We start from the raw sequence: 13490 nt of genomic DNA on the forward strand, positions 1-13490 counted from the left end.
GGCAGAAGATATAGAGGGAGAAGAAGAGACATATGTGACTGATATGAAGGCAGAAGATATAGAGGGAGAAGAAGAGATGTATGCGACTGATATGAAGGCAGAAGATACAGAGGGAGAAGAGACGTATGTGACTGATATGAAGGCAGAAGATACTGAGGGAGAAGAAGAGACATATGTGACTGATATGAAGGCAGAAGATATAGAGGGAGAATAAAAGACGTATGTGACTGATATGTAGACAGAAGATATAGAGGGAGAAGAGATGTATGTGACTGATATGAAGGCAGAAGATATGGAGGGAGAAGAAGAGATGTATGTGACTGATATGAAGACAGAAGATACTGAGGGAAAAGAAGAGACATATGTGACTGATATGAAGGCAGAAGATACAGAGGGAGAAGAGACGTATGTGACTGATATGAAGGCAGAAGCTACAGAGGGAGAAGAAGAGATGTATGTGACTGATATGAAGGCAGAAGATACAGAGGGAGAAGAGATGTATGTGAGGGGTGACCAGCAGTGTAAGGAGGAGGAAATCCCTATAAATATTGGCATAGGTGAGTAATAAATGCTTATTACAGAAAAGAGTCACATATTCTCCTTGCTCAGTCACTACAACAGTCCCTTATCCTACTCTGTCAGTGCAAACTGGGAAATGTATCTGACCTGACTCCTCACCACACTCTCTGGTGTATCTCATACATCAGGATCCATCAGCCGCTATTATACTCCTGCTCTCCCCCTCACATCATGTCACTGTGTTACCAGCCCAGAGATCTGACCAGTCTCCTCCCCACACTCTCTGGTGTATCTCATACATCAGGATCCATCAGCCCCTATTATACTCCTGTTCTCCCCCTCACATCATGTCACTGTGTGTTACCAGGCCAGAGATCTGACCATACTCCTCCCCACACTCTCTGGTGTATCTCATACATCAGGAGCCATCAGCCCCTATTATACTCCTGCTCTCCCCCTCACATCATGTCACTGTGTGTTACCAGCCCAGAGATCTGACCAGTCTCCTCCCCACACTCTCTGGTGTATCTCATACATCAGGAGCCATCAGCCCCTATTATACTCCTGCTCTCCCCTCACATCATGTCACTGTGTGTTACCAGCCCAGAGATCTGACCAGTCTCCTCCCCACACTCTCTGGTGTATATCATATATCAGGAGCCATCAGCCCCTGTCACACCCCCGTTTTTAGTAATGCTGGGGGCGAGCCCAGCACATTAAAAATACACAATTTACATAAACTTCCCAATATTATTTTTTCACTGTTGAAGTAAAAGAAAAAGTCAGAGCAATATAGAAAACATTGAAATAGCCACGTTCACATAAAATACACAGAAACAAGCCAGATCCACATAAAATACACAGAAGCAACCCAGTTCTACATAAAATACATTTAAAAGACACATCCACATATTGAAATCCAGAACCACATAAAATACATTGAGAACGTCAGTACCCATTATGCTGTGCACCCTGTAGTTGTGTTCCATATGCAGTGCCCCCTGTAGTTGTGCCCCTTTTGCAATGCCCCCAGTAGTTGTGCCCCTTCTGCAAAGCCTCCTGTAGTTGGGCTCCTTCTGCAAAGCCCCCTGTAGTTGTGCCCATTCTGCAAGGCCCCCTGTAGCTGTGCCCATAAAGCAATACCCCCAGTAGTTGTGGCCCTTAATCAATGCCCCCATCATTGTGCCCATTAAACAATGCCCCCAGTAGTTGTGCCCCTTCTGCAATGCTCCTGTAGTTGTGCCCCTTCTGCAAGGCCCCCTGTAGTTGTGCCCCTTCTGCAAGGCCCCCAGTAGTTGTGCCCCTTCTGCAATGCTCCTGTAGTTGTGCCCCTTCTGCAATGCCCCCTGTATTTGTGCCCATAAAGCAATGTCCCAGTAGTTGTGCCCCTTCTGCAATGCCCTTTGTATTTGTGCCCCTTATGCAGTCAGGGCTGGACTGGCCCACAGGGGTACAGGGGAAATCCCCAGTGGGCCCCACTGCCTGTGGGCCCACCCTCCTCCTCTAGGTGTCAAGTTCCAGACCTCAAAATATAGATTGTTACTCTACTAGATGGTCAGTCACGAGGTGGAGCAGGACCACTGATCAACATGGGGGCTTGGTTCCCTTCAATAGAAACTCCATCAAGATTTGTCTAATGGTGAGCTATTTATCTGTGGTGGCTGGCCACACCCCCAGTGGTGGAAAACCACTCCCCTTAAGCATGGGCCCCTAGAACTGCATTCCCCCGGTGGGCCCTTCTTGTCCCAGTCGGACACTGTATGCAGTGCCCCCTGTATTTGTGCCACCTAAAGTAGTGCCCCTTAAGCAGTGCCTCCTGCATTTGTGCCCCTTAAGCAGTGACCCCTGTATTTGTGCCCCCTAAAGTAGTGATTCCTGTCTTTGTACCCCCAAAAGTAGTGCCCCTTAAGCAGTGCCCCCTGTATTTGAGCACCCTAAAGTAGTGCCCCCAGCCTAGTACTTACCTGACCACACTGGCTCTGGCTCTTGCTGACGCTGCCTCGCTCTGACTGGATTTAACTAGATCCAACAGGCGCACAAGGCAGGTTCCTCACATCGTGGGTGACGTCACTGAGAATGCTGGCATCTGAAGCGATTAGAGGCTTCTTTAGTCTCTGATAGCTTCAGAGACCAGCGATCCCAGTTCCAATGGGAGGAGCCGCATTTTAGAAACAAAGGAGCCGCATTTTTAGAAACATGCGGCTCGAGAGCTGCGGGTTGGCCACCCCTGCACAAGACGATAAAAGTGAACAATAACGATATCGTTCAACAATATATCGTTCATATCGTCCAATGTGTATGCACTGAACGACCAGCGATGCGCATTCCCGCGTTTCGTTAACGATATCCCTCATCGGCTGTAATTGCAGCTTAATTAGGGGATATCGGGGGGTCCGTCGCTCAAAACACACATCGTCTAATGTGTATGAGCCTTAAATCTCAGTAATTCTACAGTTTCTCTTTAGAGGAGAGGGAATAAAAATATACTAAGTATCAAGTTCATGACAACTTCACACAATGTTACACACATCTTCCTATCATATGTTCTTCTATTGCCACTAGATGGCGTCCTTTTGTCATATCTGTGAGATCTCTTTGCCAAGTGCAGTTGTCATCCTGCTAATAGCTGTCATTAACACCAGATATATCCCTGGATAGTTTTATCCTTTATACTGTATAATCAGTGGCATAAAGGAACCTCAGATCGTACAAAACCAGACACTGGTGGACCCCTACTTGCCCGGACTTTGGGCCTGATTCAGACCCGCTCGCAAGCGGGTCGATGGTGCCCTAGTGCGCATGCACGAGACTCGGGGAGCGACTGGGAAGCCGTCGCTCCAGGTCTCGCACCAAAGAGGGCGTGCTGTCGATGTTGATTGACAGCACGCCCGCTTTGGTGGGCGTGGCTGCCAGAGGGAGGCGTTTCCATGGGAACGCCTACCGTCTGGGTCCGGCCCCACTGACATCACTAGTGATGTCAGTGGGAGTGATTTTGGCTCTGATAGAGCCAAAATCACTCCAGGGCTTGCGGTCACCGAGACCCTACCACAGGGTCTCGTCGCAAGCCCGATGGTTGCGATGGTCTTGACCATCGCAACCATCATTATGGACGCTCGCATAAGCTGTGGGTGGTAACCCGCAGCTATGCGAGCGTCCAAGAGGCCGCTCCAAGTTTAGGTAGGAGGGCCCTGATTCAGAGCGAGCGCTCTGGTCAGAGCGTCCGGCTCTGAATCAGGCCATTTGTCCTTATTCTGTACCTCAATTGCCTCCTATGAATATTCAACAGTTAAGCTGCATACACACACACCGATTTAGTAAATGAATGATTTTAGTAAACGATTTTCATAAATTTTTTCAAGGGAAAAAATTTACGAAAATTCTTTACTAAAATCGTTCATTTACTAAATGTAATGAACGATTGTTTTGAACTACAAAAGATTTTTGCATATTCCCTGAAAATCGCTGAGTTGGTCAGTCTGACTGAACTACAAACGTGAACGTGCATGAAAGATAATCGTTCATCGTTTTAACTCAGAAAATTTTATGATTTTTTCAACGATTGAACGATAGACGATATTATCGATAATCATTAAAAAAAATTAGGGTGTGTGTGTATGCACCTTTACTTTTATATCCTATATACCTGTCTCTATAATGCCTTAATCCATATCTTATATATGCATAGAGACTGTGGACCTGATTCAGACCCGCTCGCAAGCGCTTGAGCGCTCACGAGCGGGTCGATGGTGTGCTCTGCGCATGTGCAGTTGCCGCACTGTGCGTGCGCAAGCCCCGCAGCGAGAGAGAAATTCTCTCGCTCCGTGGCTCACTATAAAAGGGGTGGCTGTCGATGTTGATCGACAGCTCGCCCCGTTTTGTAGGCGTGGCGGGGGGGTGGCTTCGCAAATGGAGGCGTTCCCAAGCGAACGCCTGTCGTTAGTGGGCGGCCCCACTGACATCACCAGTGATGTCAGTGAGAGAGCTTCCGGCTCTATTAGAGCCAGAAGCTCTCTGGGGCTTGCGGCCACGAGACCCTACCACAAGAGTCTCGTCGCAAGCCCGATGATCATCATCCTGGCCGCTCGCAATAGCTGTGGGTGATCACCCACAGCTATGTGAGCGGCCAGGAGGCCGCACAAAAACAAAACGCCCAGATTCAGAGCGAGCGCTCTTCCAGAGCGTCCTTCTCTGAATCAGGGCCTGTGTATTTATGTTTTTCAAAAGCACATTTAACAGTATTGTTACTTCCAATCAGAGTATTATTTATAGTGTGTGTGTGTATCATAATTGTACAACTCTCTTCACACTTATGCTATGCCGGTTTTTATATCCTGCGTCCATGAGCCCTTACTATTTATTTCACTGTGATAGTGCCGTTATATACATTATCAGTAATGTTAGTATAGAATTTGCTTATGCTCCTTAAGGTGCACACACACTGGGCGATATTACTGAGCGAATGCACGATTACGACATCATCGTGCAATCGCTCAGTAATCGTGCACAAATCGTGCACTATAATGTCGGAAACGACCAGCGATGCGCGCTCCCGCTGGTCGTTTCCGACATCTGTCATCACCTGAACATTCCGGTCAATCTGCCGATAACGACAGACTGGCATGTTCAGGAATGATGTAGTGTGCCTGCAATGAATGACTGATCATTCAGTGCAGGCACTATAGGGGATCAGGAACGACGGTAGTATTACGATGTCGGAATCGTACTGTCTTTACTAATCACCCAGTGTGTACGCACCTTTATGTTCCAGGAGCTATGGGTAAAGATGTGTGCACCAGTGTATGGGGGAGATGTATGAAACGCCGAAGTGGTATCAGTGCACGTTATGTGTGCCGATACCGCTTCTCCCTGATGTATGATCGGGGGGTTTGGCGGTAAATGACAGGGGTGCTATGCTATGCGCCCATGTCAGTTTTTCAGGCCCGCGCACATAGGGCTACTTTCACAGTTTTTCCCAGGGCCACTTTAAATACCCACTCCTCCCCTGCCCAGCGCCAATTAGACAACTTAGTGTAGGACTGATCCACCTGCTGCCCTCAAAAGAGGGGGGTTACTCAACCCTCACAGACAAGCACAGTAAAATATATAATAGAAAGCGCTGGCAGACAGTATTATTATATATTTAAAAAGATTTATTTATCTAACATATATACTGTTCCTTCCTTAAATACTGGCAGCTGATTATAACAATATACAATAATAAACCATGAATATCTCACATAAACATACACTTTCAAGATTACTTACACATCATACACTGTATCTGCTAAGAATTAGTATAAGCATCCTAGCTTATAGCAACTTTGTTAAATAGAACAGCACATGGAACATCCTATACAGGGAGACTTTGTCTGTGCATGTGCCGGCCGCCGGATATCACCCCCCTCCCCCATGACCTCCCTCCCCCGCTAAAGTTGCACTTACCTCTGGTGATCAGTGCTGATGTCCTCCAGGATCCGGTCAGCTGATCTCCCATCCTGCACTGTGACCCGGTTGGCTGTTCTATGCAGCAGCTGACCAGGGTCACAGTGCAGGAGCCGGGAGACCAGCTGACCGGAGCCCCGGGGGAGGACATCACTGGAGCGCCGATCACCCTGGATGCAGGTAAGTGTTCTTTGTTTTTTGTTATTGTTTCTTACAGTGATCAGCCTATGGTCTGTTTAGACCACAGATCTGACCACTTGGGTCGGCTCCTGGCTCTGCTCTGTCTGTTAGAGCAGGAGTCAGGGAACCAGGGGAAAGCCATTATAATGCCATCTCCAGCTGGAGATTTTATCATAGGGCTTCTCCCGGTATTTTATCATATTTTATTTTAAGTAACTTCAGGCAGATCACATTACAATTATGGGAAATGCGATCTGCTTACTAAAAATGTGATAACTAGGGCTTGGAGTAGAATTTTACGAATCTACTCCAATTGCCCTTTAGTAAATTTATGTTAAACTAAAATAATGTGAAAATGGTGTAAAAACACCCTTTTTCACTTTATTTTAGTAAAAATAATGTGAATAAATAGGCCCCAGAAAGAGCTATAAACATGTTGCTTAAATTAATGTATTGAATGCTTTGTATCTACAAACACTGCTGGTCTATGTTTATTAGCTTTGAAGTAGTTTTCTAACCCCGCATTGTCATTTTACAGTGCATCCGGAAAGTATTCACAGCGCTTCACTTATTCCACATTGTGTTATGTTACAGCCTTATTCCAAAATGGAATAAATTAATTTTTGTCCTCAAAATTCTACACACAATACCCCATACTGACAACGTGAAAAAAGTTTTATTTTGAGATTTTTGCAAATTTAATTAAAAAGAAAACTAAGAAATCACATGTACTTAAGTATTCACAGCCTTTGTTCAATACTTTGTTGATGCACCTTTGGCAGCAATTACAGCCTCAAGTCTTTTTGAATATGATGCCACAAGCTTGGCACACCTATCTTTGAGCAGTTTCGCCCATTCCTATTTGCAGCACCTCTCAAGCTCCATCAGGTTGGATGGGAAGCGTCGGTGCACAGACATTTTCAGATCTCTCCAGAGATGTTCAATCGGATTCAAGTCTGGGCTCTGGCTGGGCCACTCTGACCTTTTTTTTCTGAATTGTTTTACACCACTGTATAACTTGTGATAATAATGTTATATCCTGGTGTGTGTGTTCACTTGTTTTCACCTAAGATTGTTATACTGTGATATATATATATATATATATATATATATATATATATATACACACACACACACACACACACACACACACACAGGTGCATAAATATTGGGACATTGACAGAATTGTCATATTTTGGCCTCTATTCACCACCACAATGGCTTTGAAATGAAACAAACAAGATGTGATTTAACTGCAGACTTTCAGATTTAATTTGAGGGTAATTACATCCAAATCAGGTGAACGGTGTAGGAATTACAACAGTTTCAATATGTGCCTCCCACTTTTTAAGCAAAGGTCAAATGTAAACCAGGGTGAACAGAGATTAGAGTTTATTTTATTACAAGGGGGCACTAAATGCTAGGTGTTTTGACTGTGATCCCCACACTACAACTACACTTATAGGGGAATTCAATTTGGAGCGATAAGTCCGTTTTTCGCGTTAATATCGCACCTATGACGTCATTATCGCAGGTTTTAGTTTTACACTGTATTCAATTTCAAAGACTTTTCGCAGGTTCGATAGGTCTTTGAAAAAAAATGGGGATAACTTTTCACCACTGAATAGGTAGCGAAAAAAAATGCAGAATTGGGGTTTAGGGGTGCAGGCTTAAAAAAAATAGCCTGCACCCCTGGGAATGACATTTTAAAAAGAACTGTGTAAAAAAAAAAAAAAAAAAATAGGGACACCCCAAAAAATTAATTTAAAAATTGGGGTGAAAAAAAAAAAATGTTTAAAAATAGGCAAATAGGTTCAGGGCTATTCTGCAAGTGTGCGGCAGGTGTTTTCTAGAATAGATTTATAGTGGCAGGTGCATAGATGCAGAATTTTTAAAAACTTACTTTAGGGACATCAAAATATGCTAGTACCCATTTTCATGTACCCCAAATTTGATAGGTTATTTTTTTCGTTTTTTTAAGTGGTCCTAAGTGCTCTTCTGCAACACTTCTTCAATGTCGGGAAAAAAACACCTGCTGCGGCTATTTAAATCCCCGACTTTCATTTGCAGGCTAAAACGGGGGTACCCATAGTGATCCCCCATGTCTTTACAACTTTAGGGGGTCCTACAATTTTTTCAAGGAAAATTTTTTTTTTTACGCAAATTCCACTTCGCCAGGTCCCGTTTTCGTAGATTTGATATTGAATACGGGGATAAAGCGGGCGCGCGCCCGATACTTTATCCCAGAAATATCTCCGATATGAAACGTAAACTTCGACAGCGAAGTTTACGTTTCATATTGAATACCCCTCTTAGTGCTTTATTTAAAAAATATCAGTTTAGATTTAGTAATTTTAATCACACTATATCGATCATCCCAGCCTCCAGGCCATGGGCCCGGACCCTTGGCAGGCATCATTATTAATTCCCCTCCATCTCACCTACTGGAAGGGCTGGGATTGAGTCTTGCATAGTCCTGACTGTGCTTGTCTCACCTTTTGGCTTTTTCTTGCCAAGTTGCCTACTGCAAATGTGCCATTTTAAGATTTTCAGCAAGGGGAACGTTTACACCTAGCTGTAACCCTACCGACTACGTGACTACGCCCTGTCATCAACTTTGGAGGAACTTCTAGATCTTGGCAATGTTCCTGTTCTGCTAATTTTCCAGCTTATTGATGATAGTCTTCATAATGCTCCATGGAACATGTAATGCCTTTTAACAATATCACATAGATGTTTTGAAAGCTCCTTGCAGACCACAGCTATTGCAATAATCAAGGAAATCATATGGAAGCAGCCATTCTGTACTTGGGGTTAATCACAATCACTTTTATTATAGGCAGATATATATTAATTACGTTTGGGCATGATTTTAAATGTTACACAGTAACTCTGAACACAGCTACAGCCCCATAATGAAAGAGTATTTTTTATTTCACTTCCAAGAAAAAAGGTCTATTTGTTACTTACATGGAGGTTGTGACCGGCGTTTTTGCAGTTAGGAAATGGTCCAACATGATTTATGCTGATGTCAGGATAACATCACAAATACCAGCAATATCAGTAATGGTGTGAAGACTTTTACATCCACTGTAGAGTTATAACCACTTTACTATCTGCTGCTTTGTCTCCATCCTAGTAAGATGGAACTGGCAGGATCTGTACCCATTACACAGACTGTACTCACGATGTTCCTCAATGAGTAAATGTACCCAGCACAGATTTATCCATCTGTGGAAGTTACAGTGGCGTGAAAATGTTCCCCCATCCTGATTTCTTCTATTTTTCAGATCTTCAAACAAAATTTGAATACAAGACAAAGACTACCTAAGTTTTTTAAATTATAATTTCATGTATTAAAGGAAAAAGTTACAACACCTATATCACCCACATGAAATATTAATTGCCCCCCTAAACTTAATAACTGGTTGTGCCACCTTTAGCAGCAACCGAACACTTCTGATAACTGGAGATGTCTTTCACATCGCTGTGGAGAAATTTAAGCCTACTCGTTTGTAGAATTGCTTTAATTCAGTCACATTGGAGGGTTTTCAATCATAAAATGGTTTCGCACATGTGCAACAAGACGTGATTTCCGTGTAAAACATTTTCCACACTCAGAGCATTGAAATGGCTTCACACCTGTGTGACTTCTCTGATGTGCAACAAGAACTGCTTTCTGTGTAAAACATTTCCCACACTCAGGACATGGAAATGGTTTCTCACCTGTGTGACTTCTCTGATGTCTAACAAGATTTGATTTCTGTGTGAAACATTTCCCACACTCAGAGCATGGAAACGGCCTCTCACATGTGTGACTTCTCTGATGTGTATAAACATCTGATTTCTGTGTAAAACATTTCCCACACTCAGGACATGGAAATGGTTTCTCTCCTGTGTGACTTCTCTGATGTGCAACAAGATCTGATTTCTGTGTAAAACATTTCCCACAGTCAGAACATGCAAATGGTCTCTCACCTGTGTGACTCCTCTGATGTCTAACAAGATTTGATTTCTGTGTAAAACATTTCCCACACACAGAACATGGAAATGGCCTCTCATCTGCCTTATTTGGCTGATAGGTAATACGCTTTGTTTTCTGTGTCAAATATTGGGCATCTATAGAATAGGGCAATATTTTATCTACTGTAAGAGCTGTAATAGAGGTCCCATATTCCCCATGATCAGAGGCATCAGAAGATATATCTGCACTGTGAGGTACTGGATGCATAATTGGGGTTATTGGGGTTTTTCCTGGATAATATTGGGTGATGTCATATTTTTTTTCACAATTTTGAGTTAAAACATGATCCTCTGAGACATTCCGGCTGCTACATCCATCTGCTGGGAATAAAATACAGAAATGGAATATTAATGTTCGCCCACAAGTTAAATTTTTCAATAAAGACTATGATGAAATTTACCCAAATTGCCATCAAAAGATATTGGAGTAATATATAAATCATTAACTGGCATCAAAACATACTGACATTGATATAATTATATACATTCATATGCCAGAAAACTAAGACAGCCGCTTCCATTCCCAGTGCATGTCACCACGCACCTGCTTTAAATGGCATCTTCCTCAATTGAAATACTATATATAGGCAGATATCTCTGCAATCTGTTGTCTCATAATTAGCAGTGAAGATGGCAGCATAACACAATTTAAACAACTTTGAAAGATGCTACATTGTAGGTGCATTCCAGCATTCACTAAGATGGGAGGGTGCGATTTCAGCAGGACAATGCGTCACTCCACAGATCCATAACCACCAGTTTATGGAGGATTCCTCTAGGTACACGTAGAGCTTGTGGAGTCGATGCCCCCTCGTGTTACTTCTGTAAAACAATTGAAAGGAGGATCTGCGGGCTACTGGATGGGTGACTCTGGCACAAGTATACAATACTGCTGCAAAGTAACGATGCTTTCAAAAATAGAAGTGTTAATTTATAAAAAAAATAAACTTAACAAAATGAAAAGTGCTCTGGCCCCCATAGAGCCCTGATCTCAGCATCATCGAGTCTGTCTGTTATTACATGAAGCGTTAAAATAATTGAGCAACTTTATATTAAACAGAAGATCTGTGGTTAGTTCTCCAAGATGTTTGGAACAACCTCCCTGCCGAGTTCCTTCAAAAAGTTCCTAAAAAAATATTGATTTTATGATTTGATTTAGATTTCTCTTCTGTTCATTCACTTTGCATTTTGTTAATTGATAAAAAATTTTATTATTAACACTTATTTTTGAAAGCATCCTTACTTTGCAGCTTTTTTTCTCACACCTGCCTAAAACGTTTGTGCAGTACTGTGTATAATTATATACACACACACACACACACACATTTTTAGCATGACTCAGAAAGTGATACCTTTGCTTTCTGGTGGTTCAATGTACACAAACTTTGTTTAAAGCACAAAATGATTAATAATATTGTATAAAATAACCTTCAGGCCCTGTGTATAAGGTGTATATGAAACAAATGAATTTCATGTATGTACACAAACTTTTTTTGCTGCACAAAATTATTACAAATATTGTATAAAAGTACCTGCAGGCTGTGTGTATAAAACGTAAAATCATTCTGTGTTTAGGTTTAGGTAAGACATTTCATTATGATATGCAAATATTCCAAACTACGGAATATTCCGATATCCAAAATACCCCTGGTCCCAAGCATTTTGGATATGGGAGACTCAACCTGTAAATATATATATATCACATACATACACAGACACACACAGAGACACACAGAGACACACGAAGAGAGGTGTACTTGCTTATTTTAATACATTTGCAGTTTACCTTATTACATCAAAAGATGGGGTGTGTAGTGTAGAGCTGACCTGTGCTTTATATCACTAATCCATTATCTACAAATTAAATTGAAACTGAAAGTAGGTGTAACATGCTGCTGCCTCCAGGCTTGCAGGGAACAGGTGCAATATCCATGAGCTGTAGTGTAAGATAAGGGGAGGCCTTAAGCCTGGTCCATAGTGCAATGTGATCACCAAGACTGGTGCTTTTCCACTCTAGCTGCAGGCACTCCCTCACAGGAGTATGTCTGTGGTGGGAATCCTTTGTGGACTGTCTGCATAGAGATGTATGCTGTGGGGGAGGGGAGGGACAGAGACAGTCCAGAGCACGGGCAATGTGCTCTGGAGCAGCCTTCACAAGACCCCGCCCCCATCACTGCAGTCAGTAGTGACTGCCCGGGAACCGAATGTCATATGGTTTACTTTAAAGTCACATTTCAGTCTCTCTTTTTTGCTTTGCTCTAGTGAAGATGTAGGCAGGTATTCAATTACCCGGGAGGTTTACCCCGCGACCAATTGCCGGCCAAAATCCCCCACAGTGCAGGGAAAAGCAATTCAATAAAACAGCTTTTTTCCGGCGCCGAAAAATCGTGACTCATGAGCGGAAACAGTGATTCTGCGTAAACGGCAGAATCAATAGTTTTTATCCCCGCGTGCGAGCCCCATTTGGTGGTTTTTACACGGATTTGACCTTTCACCTCCATGAGCTGCGAGGCAAAGTCCGACTGCGGGGACTCGCATGAAAGGAATCCCCGCTAATTGAATAGGCCCGGTGATGCAATTAGCCGCGGGGCTAATTGAATATGCCCCTTAGTCAGTGAAGCTCGGTTTTCATTTTAGTCAATGTTTTATTTATTATTTTTGCAAGTAGTTTAATGATACTGTAGTGAATTTTACTGAAGAACTTTTCTCTACAATTCCCTTGAAAGCTTGAAGTCAGCATACCTTTAACTACAGTATGTGTTTAGCAATCTATGCACAGTAGGAGGAGAATGTGTTTTACAGTTTAATGCAGGGCTAGACAAATCCCATGGCTACCAGATTTTGCAGTGAGGGAAGAAGCAGACAGCTTGATGGACTGTACTATTGTTTTCCCTTTTCCTTAGGTCCACCATACACCTGTCATTTTTAATATTGTGCTTGTCTTTTTTGTTTTTATGTATGCATCCATTATTGTATCAGTAGTTCCATATAAACAGGTTTTTTTCTTATATACCCATTATACGCTGTATTTATATTTTCCATATGGCTACACACCTGTACTATATTTCAGTTTTTACATCTAGAGTCATGTGCATGATGAGTATATATACTTGTATTCCCATGTATGTTCATTTAGATAGGAAGTGCATTCTATATGTACATTTTAGAAATGGTTAAGTTATTTATACCTATATGGATTGTTTATATTATATATTGGTCAGGACCTTGCCGCTGGTTCATGACCAATTAGTTTCATTATTTTTTTTTTTTTTAATGGAAATTTTGTATATGGTTTGTTTATATTATAGCATCGTATATATGGACTC

At 42.5% G+C, this 13490-nt stretch overlaps 1 protein-coding gene across 1 annotated transcript in view; it reads right to left on the minus strand.

The window, feature by feature from the left end:
- LOC148500754 (uncharacterized) overlaps positions 1-13490 on the minus strand; it is a 66944-nt gene that overhangs the window by 29152 nt on the left and 24302 nt on the right. Inside the window, exon 7 of the mRNA XM_088451418.1 lies at positions 9725-10485. Coding sequence (XP_088307544.1) covers positions 9725-10485 — 761 coding nt within the window. The remainder of the gene's footprint in view (positions 1-9724; positions 10486-13490) is intronic.

The sequence above is a fragment of the Taudactylus pleione genome, unplaced genomic scaffold, assembly GCF_031769625.1.
Source record: "Taudactylus pleione unplaced genomic scaffold, aTauple2 ptg000547l, whole genome shotgun sequence".
Taxonomy (NCBI): Eukaryota; Metazoa; Chordata; class Amphibia; order Anura; family Myobatrachidae; genus Taudactylus; species Taudactylus pleione.